At 39.6% G+C, this 20,682-nt stretch overlaps 1 protein-coding gene across 7 annotated transcripts in view; it reads right to left on the reverse strand.

Moving 5' to 3' along the window:
- The window catches only part of MYH10 (myosin heavy chain 10), a 156,161-nt gene that overhangs the window by 33,646 nt on the left and 101,833 nt on the right, over positions 1-20,682 (reverse strand). For all 7 annotated transcript variants that reach the window (XM_065563317.1, XM_065563321.1, XM_065563319.1 and 4 more), the window contains 11 exons: positions 15,363-15,481; positions 14,729-14,881; positions 14,195-14,368; positions 11,973-12,146; positions 8,626-8,740; positions 3,996-4,189; positions 3,629-3,750; positions 2,246-2,315; positions 1,980-2,140; positions 867-975; positions 631-762 (listed from right to left, as the gene is read on the reverse strand). In XM_065563317.1, coding sequence (XP_065419389.1) covers positions 631-762; positions 867-975; positions 1,980-2,140; positions 2,246-2,315; positions 3,629-3,750; positions 3,996-4,189; positions 8,626-8,740; positions 11,973-12,146; positions 14,195-14,368; positions 14,729-14,881; positions 15,363-15,481 — 1,523 coding nt within the window. The remainder of the gene's footprint in view (positions 1-630; positions 763-866; positions 976-1,979; positions 2,141-2,245; positions 2,316-3,628; positions 3,751-3,995; positions 4,190-8,625; positions 8,741-11,972; positions 12,147-14,194; positions 14,369-14,728; positions 14,882-15,362; positions 15,482-20,682) is intronic.

Below are 20,682 nucleotides of genomic sequence, written 5' to 3' on the forward strand. Positions count from 1 at the left end.
GCAAGCTCAAGTCTAATCTGATGTCCACTATTTCCTCTGGCTCTCTTGGAATAACAGCAGTAATCTGATTTTGGATTATTTTCCCTAGATTGAAATTCATTTTATTTCCTGCTCTGTAGATTCCGCAATATTAACTCCTGTCTTCTCCGATCAATAACCAATTAAGATTTTAAAATGACTGGACCAAACACCAATCACTATGACCTCATACAACATTTCTGCTCAATATGACACTTACATTCATCATTACTCTGATCCAGTTTCAGTTAGAAACAACCACAAAAAACCAAACATCACATAAATTTGTTTCCTCACACGGGTGCTACAGAAAGTTTCCCGGCCTGAAAATTACACTTAAAGTGTTATTGTCACCATTCTTTTTTTCTGTGTTTAAAAAAAAAAAAGGGGGGGGGTGTCAAAATACCTTCCCCTCTGTTCTGAAGAAAGATGATTTGTCAGGTTTGGATCCATACGTAAATGAGTGAAATCAACAAGTGGTCTCGTCTCACATAGTAGAGTTAATCACTTGCTGTATAATGCCCTCTGTCCACATTTGTCAAAAGGAGTTCTTCACACAAGAATCTAGGGTCAGTACCTGGCCATTAGAGGCTGATCTTTAGCACAACAAACCTGTTGATGTTTCCTCTCCATCTCCTCAAGTTCTGCCTCCACTTTTGTCTGTTTTTCCTTCACCTTCAGCAGCTCCTCATCCTTGGCCTGAAGTTCTTCTTCCTGTCGAGTAACCTGCAGAAGAGGCTTCACCTGCAATGGAATTAGAAAGTGAGTTGTGTGTATGGAGGAAAATGTGAAGCATAGTGTGCTACTTGCTTAACACAAGTTAAAGAAAGTGACAGAAAACAGCCAACCTTTGTGAAGACTCTCCACCACTGCCAGTGCCTTAGTTTTAGATATGCTGCACAATTCCTCTGCAGGACTTTTAATGCACTTAACTGCTGCTGTTTTTTTGCAAAGGCCCTAAAGGCAGAAACAAAAACATTTTCCACACTCAGTAAGGCCAAGCATAATGTATATTTGTAATCGTTAGGTGATCCACTCTGGAACACTTTTAAACCACAACAGGCTGACTAACCCGATTTATGGGCAACAGAACTCTAAAGTGATCATTCCTCATCTAAGGATCAAGCTAATATCTGAGTTCAGCATTCACATTACAAAGAGCCTTTGAGATAGGCTGACCCTCTGTGCTAAAAGTCCCACAAACGGCCTCAAAGACTGAACTCTCCCTTGAATCCTAGAGGTGGCCCTCCAGGTTAGGTTTGAGACATATTGGTGGGGCAGGAGAGTTTTTGCTGTCCCTACCCATGCTATTAATAAAAATAATTGCATTTTTAAAGCCATCAATACATCACCACCCAAGCAATAATTAAGACATTCAATGGTAATGAAAATAAAATTACAATTTCATGCTAATCGCATAACCAACTTAGGGCTGGGCATTTGACTGGTCCAAAAATAAACTGGTCAACTGACCAAATACTGGTCAAATATTTTAAAACGCTGCTATATTAGAACAGTAACGGAAAGGAGTAAGACACTATGGTCTCCAGTAGGCTTAGCTTTAGCTAGATAAAAATGTACCTGAGTTATTTCAACTCAAAAAATGTGAAACAATTAAATGAAATTCTTAAAAAAAAAGAAAAAAAGAAAGAAAGAATGGCACCACATTGCAGTCAAAAAAGGTAGGCTGCCACCTCTGTCAGGACATCCTTGCTGGACGATATAACTATGCTAAGTCGCATGATCTTCATTAAGTGTCAGTTTAGACTTGCAAGCTTGTCAATAGACATTATTTGACCAGCTTGTCAAACCTAAATCAACTATTACTAAAGATCGTACAATTTACCATGAACACACTTCTTTGGGTTAAGCCAAGTCTTCTTATAAGAAAGTATGTATTAGAACTTTAAAAGGATTAAGTTTAGACTTTAGATGGCCACTTAAGTTACCCATTCACTCACTTTCTGGCCAGGTATCCTCTGCAGACGGCTTGGAAGAAGATAATGATGTCTGTGATCTTCAGATCCCGTTCTTCTTCTAAATGTGCCAAAACACCAGCTCGGAAAAAAATCTTGCTCTGCCCAATTCTGTACAAGTTGGGGTCCAGCTCCAATGCTCTGATCTAAGAGGGAGGGAAATCAATTATTTAAAACAAAAGTGCACAAAACAATGTATTTTAGATGTAAATCATTTAACATTTGCACCCAAAATATTACTAAATGCTTACCATTCGTTCACAAGCCTGCTTGCCATCCATAAACCCCTTAGGGATTGCATTAGGAGTAAGGATCTCATACCTGTAAGTCAAGTAAAGAACAAACCATTGGACCCAGTAATGAATCGCCACCAGCACAACCATACTAGCAAACTGGCATTGATTTTCTCTATTTCTAAACTGTAAGTCAGACTTTTCATACAAAAAAGGGAGATGAACGAACTGGCAGCCTCAATGTTTTCACCAGCAGCATGCAACAAGAAGTGAACCATCACCACCATGCGCACCCACTGGAAATGAGATACTCTTTGGAGGAGGAAAGGTTAATGTCCAGAAGCCAACTCAAGGAAATTTGGCATTTTAGCCATTTAGGTACTTTATTCCTATACCTGTGAATACCCAAAAAGTGTTTCAGAACTGACACACAAATACGCTAAAAAGAGAGGTCTGGGAAGTCTTTCCCTACACATTAACCAAAAGTGTGTTTGAAGTACTGCTTTTTGGAAGAAAGACCAAAATAGGCTGTTTACCCTGGGAAGCTCTGAATAGCCAAACCCACTGGGGGAGGGGGTGGGGACCGACTTCAAAAAGAGTTTCTCCAGAAAATATTTTTTTACACCATTGAAAAAGGAAGATACACCAAGGGCAAGATTTTCAAAAAATGTGTTAAAAAAAAAAAAAGCTTTAAAGTTTAAAGTTCCATTTTCAAAAGTAGCTTAGGCACCAAAACGCCCACGTCACTTTTGAAAAATAGGACTCTAGCACTTCACAATTTTGCCACAAAAGGACAAGACGTACTATTGCTAGCATTCCAGTTACTCTGTTGCTAAAATATAATCAGTATATTCAGTAGGCTTTTCTTAATAACACCTACTTAAAGTAAAGAGCCTTTGCACTCACACACAACTGTGCTTAACAGCACCAGGCAAAGTCACAAAAATGTGACCAACCCATATTCACCTTCCTACTCTAAAAATCAAGAAAAAGAGCAAAGAAAACATTTTCCTCCATGAGACCTGAATGACACTACTTTGGCTTACTTGAAATATAATCAACATCAAAAGAAGTTTCAGGAAAAACAGTGTCTTTGCTGTTATTTTTGAAAGTCTGGAATCTTGGATGCCTGTGTGGAGAATGGTTTGGAACCACGTGGGAAGAGACATGAGATGGCAAAAGAAAGATGACTGGTGTTGGAAAGGGAAAATAGGAAGTATCACAAACACCCTCCCCTCAACACTTCAGCCTCAAACCACCTCCAGACCTCTTAAAAAAACAAAACGAAACAAAAAAACCCAACCCACCCCACACCCTTGTGTAAGTTAAAAACAGTTTTAACCGGGGGTGGGGGGGGGTGGAGGAGGGCTCTGTAAAAACCCAAGCTGTCCATACTGGTACCTCTGTCTGAATTCCTGGAACACTATCCTGTTTGGAAAGCCTTGTCGACAAATCCTTATTCCTTCCAGGACACCATTACAGCGAAGCTGATCTAAAACCAGGTGTGGATCCAGTTTTCCAGCCTGGACAAGGAGACAAAGAATACCTTTATACTCTGAACTCCCATGAAGGAAAGACAATTATAATTTTTCACAACTTCACCTATGTTCCATGTACACATGGAACAGAGGAGATATTCTGCCTTAAATACTCTCCCTATTTTGAAAGGAGGAATACAGCGAGCATCATTTATGAGGTCTCCATTCAGAACACAATGATTTTTAGTGCAAAAATTGGTAAGAGTACAACACTGGTGTTCAACCCATACCCTCTTCTCGTGGTTTGGAATGATGCAGCGCACAAAGTTGGGATTAGTGTTTCGGAGAGTTGCCATCAGTTTGGTGAGAGATTCCTTGTACAGTTGCCCAACAGTACGAAACATGCCCTTCTTGGTCTTGTATGCAGAGCCAAAAGCAGTCTCTGTCATACCAGTGACTTGATCCAGGCCCACAATGCGGTCCACTGGGAATGACAAGAAAATAAAATTAAGCAGATCTTAACATTAGTCAGATATAAAAATATGCAGTACACAGGAGTGACAGTGCAGCAGCAAAAGCTTTGTGGAATAAATGGTAGAAGATGCTATCAGTAGACAAGGCAGTCACAGCATACGTTCGGGACACTGTGCAGAAGCAGTGGAATTGAAAGCCACACACTTATATGGCAGAATACTGTAGCTTTGACAACTATGTACAAAAACATCCAGCTCTTTATTTTGAAGTTCTATATGCACCAATAAAGCCATTGTCTCTATTTTAAGTGAACTCTTGACTGATGAGCAAAAGAGAATTACTTGGAAACTGCAAGTTATGAATGATGTGAAAAAAGCTTATAAATAAGGCAAAATAATTCGAGGCTGAAAATTTTAAACTTTGAACTGCACAAACTCTGCACATCTTCTTAAATTAGAATAATCACATATGTTCTATACAGCTTAATACAATTAAATAAAAGCCCTGATGTATCCTGGAGACTAATTGAAAAGACGTTTCCTTTTAGCTCCTCTATAGATGGTTATGATTTCAGTGAAAGAAAGGGGAGATAAATATGCTGGAGTTTTGCAAGGCCTTAATTATTTTAACAGTTTTTAATGTCAAACTGCACAGATTTCCTCAGCCAAAAATGCAATAGGTTTAAAGTATAAAAACTGCACAACAAAATTGCATAAAGGTGTCTCAAAGCCGCAATAAAGCATCAGAAGAGAGACTTCAGAAGAGAAAAAAATATCAAAAATACTCAGTAACTTAAATTTCTACTAGGTATCTCTACAGCTTTTTCTTCGTGACGCGTAAGAGTCTAAATGCAACTCAAAAGCCAAATTTCCAAAGTGAACCAACTCCAGACACCCTTTCTAATCTTTCATTTCTCATCCAAAAAGGCAGCTCAATACCTGGATGCTGGGAGCTGGCATTTCTAGTTATTGAATTCTTATACAGTGTGCACTGGTAATTCATCAGTTCCAAGCTAGCCAGCTAGAAACAAGTAGTTATACTTACGTTAAAACCTACAAGTCTATTTTAAAATAGATTCATTCAAACAAAACAATGCTTTTAGAATTGGTTCTGGCTACTTATTTCATATACAATATTTCATAAATGGCAATGTTTTATATTTCAAATTGGAACCAGTTTCTCATTTTCATAATTCATACATTCCAAGGTCAGAAGGGAACACTGTGATCATCTAGTTTGACTTCCTGTATGTCATAGGCCACAGAACTTCCCCAAAATAATTTCTAGAGCTGAAATTTTAGAAAAGCATCCAATCTTGAATTTAAAAAATTACCAGTGTTAGAGAATCCATCATGCCCTCTGGTAAACTGTTCCAATGGTTAGTTACTTTCTGTTAAAAATTTATAATTTTTTCCAGTCTGAATTTGTCTATCTTTAACTTCCAGACATTGGATCATGTTATGCGTCTGTCTGATAGACTGAAGAGCCCAATATCAAATATTTATTCCCCATGCAGTACTTGTAGCCTTGTAGATCAAGTCACCCCTTACTCATCTCTTTGCTAAGCTAAATACAGAGATGTCCTTGAGTCTATCACTCTCTCTAAGGCAGGTTTTCTAATTCTTTAGTCATTCTTGTGGTTCTTCTCTGAACCCTTCACAATTCAAGAAGAATGTTGATAAATTGGAGACACCAGAACTGGACAAAGTATTCCAGCAGCAGTTGCAACAGTGCAAAACACAAAGGTAAAATAATCTCTCTACTCTTATTTATGCATCCCAAGATTGCATTAGCCTTTTTGGCCACACTGCGAACTTATGTTCAGCTGATTATCCTAGTAAGCAGTAACTCTGAAAAAGCTTTGGGGATCATGGTGGATAGAGTCCCCCATCCTGCAAGTATGATTTACATCATTCTATTGCTGAAGTTGAGATTAGAATCTGAATGTATATGGCGTAATGAGTTTGGACACCCTTTAGTAGGTGTAGCTTAGTGACAAGTGAACAAAATAAGTGGAAATTAGAGCCCAAATCTTATAAATACTAAACCACATGCTTAATTTTAAGCAGTGCAGTAGTTCCACTAGAGTCAATGGGACTAGTCCTATACATGAGTTAATGTGTTTATAGGCTCATGTCCTAAAGGTTTAACTGAAAGCAAAATGCAAATCTAAACCAGAAGTGGGATTTAAAGAAATCTTTAGCCATGCTACAGAGTATGCAATAAACCAGCAGTTTGTAAAATATTAGAAAGATGCTGTTGTCTGTTTGCACACAGTAACAACTAAACACACACAAACTTGCATTTTACAGCTCCATGATAACAGAAACATTAAATTGTGTGGGTATAACCCAAGTTAGACATCTAGTTATAACTGAAAACTACAAAAATTAAAAAAAAAAAAAAACTGAACAGGTTTTTTAACACACAAAGGTAAATGACAATGTCAGCTTTTCCTTAAAGGTAGCCAGTGAAATACAGTGGTAACTTAAAAACCTTTCAGCTGCCTTGGATAACTGTACAACATAACTTCAGTACTTATTTTAGGAAATTAATAGGAATACTGCTAGTTTACAGAAGTATAGGGAATACTGCAAGTAATGAGAGATAATGTAAACCAAAACCTAAGTTTAAGGGTGCCCATTATAAATTATTGTTGTGGGGTTTTTTTGGTTTGTTTTTTAACCTTTCACAAACTCTTGGGGGGGGTGTGAAGTAGAATTTAAGTGTTCTGGATGAACTGTCAAATAATGACAAACTGCAAATATCCATTCAACTCCTCACAAAACAAAAACAAAACAAAAATCATCAAGGGAGAGTTTGTAGAAACAGCAAACATTAGAGAGCTCTTAAGTGAAAGCAAGTTTACAGGAGTTTGAAACGAGCCACTGTCCAACTGTATTTGTACCATTTAAAATGTTCACAAGTCAAATTACCCTTTTTTTTATTAAAGCACAAGTGTTAAAATGCTTTAGTATTTTTCTTAAAGTTGGGCTGTGAACAAAGATGAGAATCCTGAAAAGCCTACAAGCGATTTCAAATACTTGTAGCTATCAGAGTATTGTTTCTATTGGAGAAGCAATTTGGCATCTCAAAATAGAAGTAGGAAGCAGTAATAAACCTTTTAATCTGCAATGCTTTAAGTGCAGTGCATAAAATATAAGATGCTATATGTATGCAGTAGCAATTGAATAGGTATGCACTCAAAGTCACTTGCCTTGTGGAAATATCTAAATTTAGCATGAAATGAACGGTTCGTGCAAGCCTATAAGCAAAAATGGTTTTCCTGTAGGTACAATCCTGCCTATGATTTTATATACATTCACCTGGTGCATCATGAAGACCAGTAATATTGTCATAGAAAGATGCTCTCTGAATATTCTGAATCTCTACGGTAGAGAAACAGCAAAAACAGAAAGACAGAAGAGCAGATACACAAGACACTTCAGTTAGTACACAGAACACATTTTAACAATCGCAAGCAAACTTTAAAGTTGTGCTACAAAAGCAATTAGGCCACACATATTCCATGCACATTTCAGTAATCCTTAGAATCAAACTTTGAGTATTAAACCCTGACGTGTTTTTAGGGGAAGTGGATTTACTTGAAAGGAAAAAGGGTTTTGTTTTCAGAGTAATATACTTCATAAAACTCTCTGTAGCTGAATCACAAATTAAGTGTTCTTCATCCTATACATCAAATGGAAAACTCAATACTAAGCCTATTGCTCAGGTGTCTTCTGTATCATAAAACAGACATTGGTTTGCTCCCAAATATGAAAATGTAGCGTAATACACTCTGGGAGGGAGGGGGGACACACGCGAGGGAAATCAAAACCACAGTTCTTGCAAAGTGTTTCTATGGTTAACTGTGCTTTTTAAATTACTTTAGTGGGAGCTGTGAAAGATGATATGTTAGCTGATGTGCAGATAATTAGCTAAATAGCAATGCCAAGTCCATGGGAATTTTACTGCTTACAATGTTTTAATATGCTAATTAATTGTAATTTGCTTGAAAGAGATACAGACATATTGCACATCATTAGACACATGAAGCCCAATAAGATGGGTTTTCATGAAAATAGCATTGTTAAGCAGCAGCACCACCAGAAGTGGCATCACCTGCCGCTCTTTATAGCAAGCCTGAAACTGACTAACTCCAAAGACTTTCAGCTAGAAGCAATAGTCAATACATGGCAATGAGTTGAAAAAGCAGCTAAATTAAGAGGTGGTACATGTGCAAGGGACTGAATTCAGGGTCTAGGGAACAAACCAGCTCCCTCTGCTTATATTTTGGCTGTTTAATCGGGGCTAGCCTATTGGGATTAAGCTGCTATTATTTTCAACTATGGACCAGGAGAGAGTGTAAACAAAAAAACGAATCCAAACAAGATTACATCTCCGATTATGATGAAATCTGCATTTAGACACAGTGTATTCTCTTACCATCCTTCCAAAGCTCTGCAACAAATTTGTCAGAAGACTGATGCAAAAGGGTAGCCACATTGTCATTCAGAGGGTCCATGTTCTTCATCAGCCACTCATCTGCTTTGTAGTCTACCTGTAAAGAAGCAAGCAAAAAAGGTACATGTGGTGAGTTACTGGGATACTGCTATCTTGGGTTTTGTTTTCTGTTTTAACTAGTGTTTTCAAAAAGCTTTTTCCCCCCCAAGAAAAACATCCTTTAAAACAGTGTTCTCTGAATTTTTCTCTTCTATTCTTTCAAGAAAGTGTTAAAGCCTTTTTTTTCCCCTCCTATTGATGTTTATGTGGCTGAGAGTTTGTGCTAACAAAGGAGAAACAGACTAAGTGCTATCAAATGCAGTTTTAAAACTTTAAATTTCACAAAAAAGCAAGTTTTGCTTCTCCCCCCCCCATTTTATTCATCTTATTTGCTGGCTAGAGAGACACGGTGGGGGAGGTAGTATCTTTCACTGGACCAACTTCTGCTGATGAGAGCGCCAAGCTTTTCTGCTTGTAACAATGATAGGTTAAACATTTTCAAATAAGTTATTTTCAAGCAGAAGCTTTACTGTGGAAATGTCAAAACAACATGTAAAATAAGAAGATTCTAACTAATGCAGCTAAATTACAAAGTCGAGTAAATTAAGGATCTGTTGCAAATAATTGATACTTTTAGATTTGGATGACTACTGCAATCAGACAAACTGTTATTTAACAATAGTGAAAATAAACAAAGCTTCTATTTTGATAGTCTTGCAGAATACTGCGGGGTGATATTAGAAGTACAGCTCAGCAGTTGAATACGAAAGTTTCCCACAATTAATATTTCAAGCCCAGAATTTCAGAAATATTTACTTTATAATGGTAGCTAAGTGCCTAGACACCTTTAAAAATTTGGGCATCAGCTCAAAGAGAGATATCAATCTCCTACAAAGGACTTAATACCTCAAAGATTTTGCCAACCATGAAGATGACAGGTACAAATTCAGTGCTCTTAAGCTTTTCATAGTGTGTACACTCCATTTTAATAAAGAGATTGTTTTGTTGTCCACCCCATCCCATTTGTGATCACTTAACATCACTGTGGGTAAACTACAAAAAAGGACATTGAAAAGTACTTTGCAGTTATGTTAGAACACACAACTGCATCTAGAAACAAAGAACAGTCAGCACCCATGTGAGCAGCCAGCTCTCAGAAGAGCACACAACACAACACAGGTTGGAAACCTCTGGTCTAACTCACAGTTAGACCGCACGTGAAGTTAACAGGAACCTGACCAGTAGGGCTGTGCGGAGAACAGAAATGCTATTTTGTGAAGGATTTTGAGGTTTTTGTTTTGATTTGGAATGGAACCTGAAAGTTTTGAAATATGAAAAAATATTTAGATCAAAATGTTCTGACAAAAATGTAAAGGTTTTAACTTTTTATTTTATATGTTATAATATAAAATAAAAAGTTTCAAAACAAAAAAGTCCTTTAAAAAGGGAAAAAAACAAAAAAATCCCCCTGACAGTGCTGAAACAGGACATTGACATTGTCAGACTTTCCCCCTCTTCCTTTCCTTCAAAATGAAATTTTGCTGAAATGGACATGATTTCACAAAGTGTTTCAATTTGTTGGAACTGCATGACAAAACACATTTCCTAAGTTTTTCTAAGCAGCTCCACCTGCCACAAAAATTTGCACAACACAATGCCAGTATCACAGAAGTGACCAATCCACTCCAAATTGGATTGCTCTTCTCCATAAGGCAAGATTACAACTCCTCACAGCAAGAAATATTGGACTGCCTCCTGCCACGAAGGCAGGCGCTACATTATTCTAATTTTCTCTATTTACATTTGTTTTCTTTATCATACTGGCCCTCCTGCTGTGAAGTATCAGTAAAATGTCAGTGCTCAGACACACCAGCACTATTCAGTAGTGGGAACTGTGAAAAAGTGACAGGCGTCAGTATTTTTAAGTTATCAATTTGAAATTTCACTTTATATTCTGATAGGATAGGATATATGTTTGTTTAGCTATACAAGGTAACAGCCAAATACTGCAGTTTTAATGGGTATGGAAATGCACGAATATTTTTAAAATTTTGTTTTGGGGCACAATTCTCTTAGAAGGGAATTTTTAAAATGAAGCAGAGTGAGAAGACAGGGTATCTGATCCTATGTCAAACTTAGGCCCACTTCCTGGGACATTTACTAGTCCATGATTTTAAAGTGTTATTTAAACTTCCTTGTCAACATGAGCAGGGAGTTTCCTGTGCAAATACGAATGTAAAATCCATCCAGAGGTTGATCATAGTTACTGATTTCAGGGTAGCAGCTGTGTTAGTCTGTATCCTCAAAAAGAACAGGAGTACTTGTGGCACCTTAGAGACTAACAAATTTATTAGAGCATAAGCTTTCGTGGGCTACAACCCACTTCTTCGGATGCATAGTTACTGAGTGCACCATATATATGAGAATAACCATAAAAACACCTGAATTACTGGTCATGGTAATGGGGGGGGGACAGGGGGAGGGAAGAGTCGAGAGCATCATTTACATAAGAGGAATGCTTTCATTTAGCCCTAGGAGCCCAAATCCAGTAGAAGCATGAATTCCAGAACAGTTAAGTCTAAACAGAAAAATTCAGTGGCACTGGTTCAAGTCTGGACCACGGCGGGTCCAGTGAGTAACACATCTGGACAAAAAAAGCCACTTCCTGATGAACAACTGTCCATATCACGACTGGGCCAGTTAGCAGTCTCAGCAGAGGAAGCAAAGATGGAATGACTAATGATGACTGAAATACATTCTTAGCCCTAAAAGGATTCTTCCAAAAGATATAACTCCTATCGAAGGAGGAAGCTGGTGCTGGTACTGCCACTGCTCTGCTGAACTTATTCTAAAACAGAGGACTGATTTCAAGAGCTGTCAAATCTGAAACCTTTTAAGAGTGCTAATTTTAATAATTACATTTTTTCATCAGAAACCCTGAAAAAAATCCACCTACTATGCAATCAGCTTTACTACAAATGGAAATAATGCAATCATAAGTCGTTTCTGAACCAAAACCTTTTTTTATTCTATTATTTGGAAAGCTTAAATCTCTTCAAGTAAGTCTGTTTAATATCTTCTTACAGTTCTGCCACTGTAGATTCTGATCCAGCAACAGGGATTTTAATAAAGCTTTCTCAAATATCTTTTTAACAAAAAGAACTAAACTGTTCCTATGTCTGAGTTCGCATGCACATAGCTGAATAATATCGCTAAAACTTTAGCAGATTTTGCTAAAACTAGTCTATTTACAACACAATAATACAAGTTGTTCAACATACAACCCATACCTTCCCTGCATAATGAATAATGCAGAAGTCAGCCTTGTCCTTTAGCTGCCGTGGTTTTTGGAATTTGGAGTGGGTTCCTTGTTCTTGGACCAATTTTTCCACAAATGTCTTGTCAGTAGCTTTAGGGAACCAACATTCTTCATCCAGCAAAGCCAGTACACCAGGTGGGTTTGCCTAATAAAATAAACGGTGCATTTAAACAAGAATTTTCTCAATATGTGGTTTCATATTTTTTAATTAAGTCCTTTTAAAAATCTTACACACCAACCCATCACACTCCAGGAAAAAAAAAAAAAAAAAAACACGTTTCTGGAGGGAAAGTGTGAAGTTTGAGATTTCATTTGCTCAAGTCCCATTTTATTTAAATACACTTCACCAAAGAAACATAAGAGAGCCTGTAATGAGTTTGAGGAAGTTCATTCCATTTAGACCATGTACCTGTACTGTATATCCTGAAAAACATCCTCAGTTCTATAATAATTTCATACTTTTTTGGGTACAACAGTAGAGTTACAAAACTCAAATGCTTGTCAATAAAACCCTTATGTGAGCTGCAAAGTTCTACCTAGCTATCTAAGGATTTTATACATTCCCCCCCTTAGCACAGTATTTGAATACCTCACAATGTTTAGCGTATTTATCCTCAACATCCATATGAGGCAGGGAAAAACTATTATTTTCATTTTACAGGTGGGGATTGGTTTGAGGGCATCAGTTATCTTTTCCAGGGGAAACAGATGCCTACATACAAGTCTTAGAGAGAGAGAGAGAAAAAAAAAAAAAAACACTAACAGTAGAGGAACTGATTTATAAAGATTTACACTTTAAAACAATTAATTGTGAATTTGCAAGTCTCCACATCTTACAAGATATGGCTATCTGAGATCATTCTATGACGACGTGCCCATGCAAATTCATTTACAGGAAGACTGAGGAGGTACCAATGTTTGGCTCTTAAACCCCACTAAACAGAAGTAGTCTTAGAATATTTCCTGCTAAATATTTTGTATAGTGAAAACATTTCTTCCCTCAGACTTTATGGCAGGCAAGGACACAGAATTTGGATCCTCTTTCTGGATCTGCACATTCGAAGTGAAGATCTTTGCTAAGATTTCTCTCCCCGCAAAATAACTTTTAAAGAAAGAACTGGTTTACTGCTCTGGATACAAGTATAGCATTACATGCAGAAATAGTGTATTAAATGTGTGAAAGAATATACCTTCACAACAATTACAACTCAAATTTGGGGAAAAAAATATAAGAAAACTGACAGATGAAAGTGCTGGTCATAACCATTATTATGCCACCGATTTTTTTTTTTTTGGTGCATCTGTCATAGCCTGCAAAACTGGGTTCTGGGGCAAAAGAAATATTTTCTTAAACTGAGGGGAGGAACCTCTTAGCTCTGTTTTGCATTTCCTGTAAGAATGATACTATAGAGATGTTACATAATGATGCCGTAACTCAAAACAAGCATATGTTGTGACATCTTAATTATCTGTCCTACAGAGGACTTCAGGATAAACTTCAGCCCAGATCTGGGGGGTGGAGTGGGGAAGTGGGAACAGCCACTCAAGATTGGTGCTGTTTTCCTGGACTCTTAAGCTGCTCCTCATGTTATCTGTAGTTGATTGGAGCGGTCTACTGTTCCCAGAGATTGGGCAACAGACAGGATCCTTTAGCCAAGTGCCGTGAGAAAACAAACAGTTTCCCAAAGGCTACAGTCTTAGAAAACCCACTCAAACACAAGGCAGATTTATAGGGTGAAATTCTGGTCCCACTGAAGTTGATGGGAATTTTACCATTGACTTGAAAAGGGGCAAGGATTTCACCCTAAATCTTCAAGAGCTTTCTGGTTGAGCCACCACATTAAGCACCCATGATACCATCACATGGTTAGGCTTGAAGATGAGAGCAATGAGGACTTGGTTGGCATTGGAAACAACATAAACAGTAGGTCAAAGTATTTAGTCCCATACGACTAAAACAGTGCACTATGTGTATGCAGATATGTACACACACAAATGGACACAGGTTTACTCCAGTGGGCACACACAGGTTTACTCCAGTGGGCACAGGCTACTTAGACTAAAATTAATATAAAAATAATGGGATTCAGTCCTCAATGGTCACATATCCAAATTAATCCAGTTCTTGGGACTGTTCTACAAGAGGGTCTGTACCTGGTCCAGAAATCCATAAGATATGAAAGACAAACTTACAGGCCTTTCTATTAAATCAATGCAGGGTTGCAGATCCAGTCCAAAATCAATGAAGTTCCATTCTATGCCCTCCCGCTGATACTCTTCTTGTTCCAGGATAAACATGGTGTGGTTGAACAATTGCTGCAACTTCTCGTTGGTGTAGTTGATACAAAGTTGCTCAAAAGAGTTCAGCTGCAAAATATTTAGTGAGTTAGAAAAATAACTCAATAGCAGAATTTATAATCTTATAAAATGTCATCTGTTACATTTGCAAGTAGTATTTGTAGGGCAAATTTCTGATTTTATTAAGGGATAGTTTCCTAACATCCAATAAATGATAGATACGATTTGGTCTGAAATTAATATACAAAACTTGAGTTCAATTCACCCACAAGATGTTATTCTTATCTGTAGTACACTCTAGACTGCTATATTACAGAGAAATCCACAACTGCAGAATAAATGGTTATGCATGGGTGTGTAACTCAGATTACAATAGAGACAGAATTTAAAGCTATAAATTAGTTTCCCATAACTGGCTCTATAGCATACCTCAAAGATTTCAAATCCAGCAATATCCAGAATGCCAATGAAAGAAGCTCCCTGTCGTTTGGTCCTATCCAGAGCTTTATTAATGCGGTGAACGAGCCAGCGGAAGAGGCGTTCATACGTGGCTTTTGCCAAGGCTTCCACTGCAAAGTCTGCCTGAAAATCAAAACATATTAAACATTTACTTATTCTCGAGGAGTCATTAAAAGAACAAGGAGATGGATGTTATCACAAATAACTGCTAAGGGAACTGAGCAAGTTTAATGTAGTTAATACCATGGAGGAAAGACTACTACTGAGGAAAGAAAACAATCAGCAGAAATACTACATGATTTGATTAAAAATAACAAAGTTTAACCCTATTGTCAACAAAAATTAAGACTGCTTTTCTACATTTGATATGTCAAACGACATTAGAATCAAGATCAGCTGAAGGCCAAGGAAAGGAAAGAAGTTCTTACTTTCTACAGTCTTGTTTTTTGCCATGCAAGAAAATACAAAACAAGATATTTTGTAAGATGCAACAAAGAACAGAGATTTAAAAAGGAACTAGCATCAACATAGTTTACTGACTGCAGCCGAAAAGTTACTTTGGATGAATTGGAGCTTCATTTAATTTTTATACATCAGAACTTACTTGTTCTTTGGTTTGGGCTTTCTGAACGTAGTCTCTGCCAACTTTAATGCGTGGCGTAAGTATAGCTCGAGTAAATTCCATTACATTCATTCCCAGTAGATGGCAGAGTTTCTGTGCAACTGAGGTTGAAAGTAATAAAGTTATTCACTTAAATACCCCAAACTCTCTAGACTAGCCAGAACATTAATGAAACAAGCCCTTGAGAACTTGTATCAATAGCTGTTTCAACGATTTTTAGCAACTACTCAATATAGAAATCAGAAGTAGCACTCAACCTTGTGAAAAATAAACCTATTATTACAACTAGTGTCTATAAGGAATCCCAGAAACTGCACGAATACATATAATCACATTAGTGAATCCCTGTTAATTTAGTACAGCAAATACCAGGTTAGTTCAGGAAATTGCTAGGAAGCACTGGAGCTGAATATTGTTGGTTTTCAATACAAGCTTATTCATTCTTTTGATATAATAGGTCTACACTGTAGCTAGGAAAGACGGGCATCCAAGTTTGGGGAGACAGACACATGCTGGACTACAAGCCTGCCCAGACCCCCTGGGCATACACTTTGGTGGCTAGCCCAAGCTGCCACTCACGCTACCCTTGGCTACCCTGCTATTTTTAGTGCACTAGCTCAAGCAGAGCTAGCACGCTGTAGTGTAGACATATGGCTGCTTAGAGAAACTGCTGTGCTGCCATGCAGGCAGGTATGCCAATGCATTGCTAGGGGATTTCAGTCCTAGGCCACATCACAGCAGTCACTTAAACAATGTCCGAGTGCTTTCACCTAAAGCAACTGGTATAAGAATGCTGGAAGCAGAATATCAAACTGAATGACCCACTGCCCTTTCCTGGTTTGGCAACACCTACGTTATTTCTACTTTATTTTCTTTCAATGTCAATCCTCTTTCCTACACGTATTTTCTATTACTAGGTTGGGTGTTTTTTGTGACTTAAGATTTCTAAAAATGAATCTGACACACATTAGCTATTCTTAGCCCTGGTGCTAAGTGTTTTTCTCAAGTGTGCCAGCTTCTAAGCTTTCTCAGAAGGACATCTAGCAAATGAATATTTTAGTCCCTCATCTTTCCAATATGATGATTTGGCATCCCCTCGACTTAGTCTTTTAAAAAGAAAGGGGAACCCTCTTTCAGGGGCAATCTAGTACTGAAGATATTATTTCCCAGCCCCAAAGCCCCGGATTCTGTGCTTGATCATGTACTCCATGTGGGTTCAGTATGCAGTCAGTGAAACAATGGTAACATCAAAAATTTAGCATTATGCTTTCACTCTACTGTAACACAGGAGGAAATGGACTTGGAGTACAACATTCTAAACAATCGTTAGAAAACACAAATGTGGGTATCTAGAGCTAGACACCCATGAGTCCATATTTACACATTTTAAGGAGGAGTCTTGCTCTCCCAAGACTGAGTAGCCACAACTCCCTTTGGCTTGATATTTTTATGGCATGAAAGTCACTCAAACTTTAAAATAAAAATGAAATGAAATTGGTATTTAAGAGAAGATTTATTGTTTCAAAATCCTCCCTGCCAATATCTCAAGTTAGTCTATTCTCTCTCTCTCATGTATCCATGGATTTCCTTAAGCAAAGGAACAGCTACAGACACCAGTAATTTGCAGCTTACAGCATGTTCGTCTGGTATCTGTGGAAATGGTGGCTTATTTAAAAAAAAAAAAAAAAAAAATTAGACTCTTCCACCCTCCCGCACTTATTTCTCTTTTGTCATTACTCAGATACCAAGAGTTAGCAGAAGCATTATCCATCTCTCGAAGTCTAAATGTACTGTCCACTTTGCAAGGATGTTCTTGCCATTTTTTCCCCCTTCCCCTCCAAAATACCTAAAGCTTGCTTTTTTAGTTGTCTTCAGGTATGGTATTTTATTATAAGCTAGACAACATGAGTAACACTGAGCTAGCACTAGAATCACATGGACAGTTTGGATTCTGAAGAGAGGTTAATCTCCATGTTTTAGAGGATTTGGGTTACATTTCTGAAAGGATGTATGTATTGACACTTCTAGTGACATGCAAGGAGGAAGCTGTAGCTGTAAGCTTAATAGATTTTTGACAATTGACAGGACCGTTCTACTATATTTTCAGCCTGATTCACCCAGAGAGAGAAGGGAATGTAACCAGTGGGGGGTTAAAACATACCCACAGAACTTGTCCTGAGCAATCTACTTCCTAAAGAAAACGAAAGTTCGTTTTCCTCTTCAGTCTTATTTCAAGAATTCTCTTAATCCTTTAAGATTCCTCTAAGGGGTGTGGGGTGGGGTGGTGTTTTTAAAATCCCCTGCAACCTCAAAGGACCCATTCCTTTCAGCTGAACAGGTTTTGACCGGACAACTCCTTCTCTCTGAAGCCAGCATGTACTGTTCCTCTTCGAGAAAAAAAGGTGCTTCGAATTTAATTGTGGGGTTCCTGTTCAGTGACCCCTCAGTATATCCTGATCAAATTTGCTCTGTATTGAATTGCAAATGCTGCAAACTCACACTGTTTTCTTTCCATCTCCTGCATCACCACCAGAGTACCTACCAAAGTAGTCCCATAGTCATAGGGCATGGCTACACTTGCAAGTTAGAGCGCATTAGAGCCCAGTGCACTCTAACTCATGATGCGTCCACACTTCCAAGGCATGTAGAGCACTCTGACTCTGTGGCTAGAGCACTCCTGGTACTCCACCTCGGCGAGTGGAATAATGTTTGATGCACCCCTACTGGAGCGCCATGGCACCAGTGTGGACGCCCTGGTCTGTTAATGCACTCTGATTGGCCTCCAGAAGTGTCCCACAATGCTTGTTCTAGCCACTCTGGTCATCAGTTTGAACTCTACTGCCCTGCTCTCAGGTGACCAACCGCCAGACCTGCCCTTTAAATTCTCTGGGAATTTTGAAAATCTCCTTCCTGTTTGCTCAGCAAGGCATGGAGTGCTCTCAGCGAATCTTTCCAGGTGACCATGCCTCCATGCGCCAGGCGATCCCCAGTATGGAGCAATTGCGAGGTGCAGGACCTCATCAGTGTTTGGGGGGAAGCAAGCTGTCCAGTCCCAGCTGCACTCCAGCCATAGGAATTATGATACCTTCAGGCAGGTATCAAGGGACATGATGGAAAGGGGCCATGACCGGGATGCACTGCAGTGCAGGGTTAAAGTGAAGGAGCTGCGGAATGCCTATCACAAAGCCCGCGAGACAAACCACCGCTCCGGTGCGGCCCCCACGACCTGCCATTTCTACAGAGAGCTGGATGAGATACTTGGGGGCGACCCCCACTTCCACTCCAAGTACCACCATGGACACTTCAGAGCCCAGTTCAGCAAGGCAGGAGGAGGAGGAGGAGGAGCAGCAACTACAGGCCAGTCAGTCTCACCTCAGTCCCTGGAAAAATCATGAAAAAGGTCCTCAAGGAATCAATTCTGAACCACTTAAAGGAGGGGAAAGTGATCAGGAACAGTCAGCATGGATTCACCAAGGGCAAGTCATGCCTGACTAACCTAATTGCCTTCTATGATGAGATAACTGGCTCTGTGGATGAGGGGAAAGCAGTGGATGTGCTATTTCTTGACTTTAGCAAAGCTTTTGATACAGTCTCCCACAGTGTTCTTGTCAGCAAGTTAAAGAAGTATGGGCTGGATGAACGGACTACAACGTGGATAGAAAACTGGCTCGATGGTCGCGCTCAACGGGTAGTGATCAATGGCTCCATGTCTAGCTGGCAGCCGGTATCAAGTGGAGTGCCCCAAGGGTCGGTGCTGGGGCCGGTTTTGTTCAATATTTTCATCAACGATCTGGAGGATGGTGTGGACTGCACCCTTAGCAAGTTTGCAGATGACACTAAACTGGGAGGAGTGGTTGATACGCTGGAGGGTAGGGATAGGATACAGAGGGACCTAGACAAATTAGAGGATTGGGCCAAAAGAAATATGATGAGGACAAGTGCAGAGTCCTGCACTTAGGATGGAAGAATCCCATGCACTGCTACAGACTAGGGACCGAATGGCTGGGCAGCAGTTCTGCAAAAAAAGGACCTAGGGATTACAGTGGACGAAAAGCTGAATAGGAGTCAACAGTGTACCCTTGTTGCCAAGAAGGCCAACGGCATTTTGGGCTGTATAAGTAGGGGCATTTCCAGCAGATGAAGGGACGTGATCATTCCCCTCTATTCGGCACTGGTGAGGCCTCATTTGGAGTACTGTGTCCAGTTTTGGGCCCCACACTACAAAAGGATGTGGATAAATTGGAAAGAGTCCAGCGGAGGGCAACAAAAATGCTTAGGGGGCTGGAGCACATGACTTATGAGGAGAGGCTGAGGGAACTGGGATTGTTTAGCCTGCAGAAGAGAAGAATGAGGGGGGATTTGATAGCTGCTTTCAACTACCTGAAAGGGGGTTCCAAAGAGGATGGATCTAGACTGTTCTCAGTGGTAGAAGATGACAGAACAAGGAGTAATAGTCTCAAGTTGCAGAGGGGGAGGTTTAGGTTGGATATTAGGAAAAAAACTTTTTCACTAGGAGGGTGGTGAAGCACTGGAATGGGTTACCTAGGGAGGTGGTGGAATCTCCTTCCTTAGAGATTTTTAAGGTCAGGCTTGACAAAGCCTTGGCTGGGATGATTTAGTTGGGGTTGGTCCTCCTTTGAGCAGGGGGTTGGACTAGATGACCTCCTGAGGTCCCTTCCAACCCTGAGATTCTATGATTCTATGAAAGCAGGAGCGAGGGAGCTGAGGTGGAGGAAGACATCCCGGAATCCGTAGATGCATGCAGCCAGGAGCTGTTCTCAAGCCAAGAGGAAGGTAGCCAGTCGCGGTGGCCGGTGCTTGGGGAAGGACAAACACCATAGGAGGTTCCCGGTAAGCGGCTTTTATTTTGGGAAGGAAGTTATTCAGTGCGGGCTCTTGGGGCAAGGAGGGTTAGGGCTGCATGCATGCCTAGATGCAGAATAGGGCATTGATGTCCTCTCTCACATCGCAGTAATTGGCTTTAGTGATCTCTTCAAAGGTCTCAGCCAGAACTTGGGCAATGCGCTAGAGCAGGTTTCTTGGGAGAGCCACTGTGGTCCTTGTCCCAGTCTAACGTGTCCACACCACTGTGCCGTGAGGGGCAGGGAGACCATTGCTGCACAGGCAAGCTACAAATGGGCCAGGGCGGATGCTGCATTGTAGTAGAAGACCCTTCCCTGCTTCCCAGGTCACCCTCCGCAGTGAGACATCTTCCAGGACAAATTCCTGTGGAAAATGTGGGGACACTGTTCAGTATAGGGGCCCCTTGCAGCTGTTGGCTCTCCCCAAGGTACAGAAACCC

Source organism: Chrysemys picta, chromosome 12 (genome assembly GCF_011386835.1).
Source record: "Chrysemys picta bellii isolate R12L10 chromosome 12, ASM1138683v2, whole genome shotgun sequence".
NCBI lineage: Eukaryota > Metazoa > Chordata > Testudines > Emydidae > Chrysemys > Chrysemys picta.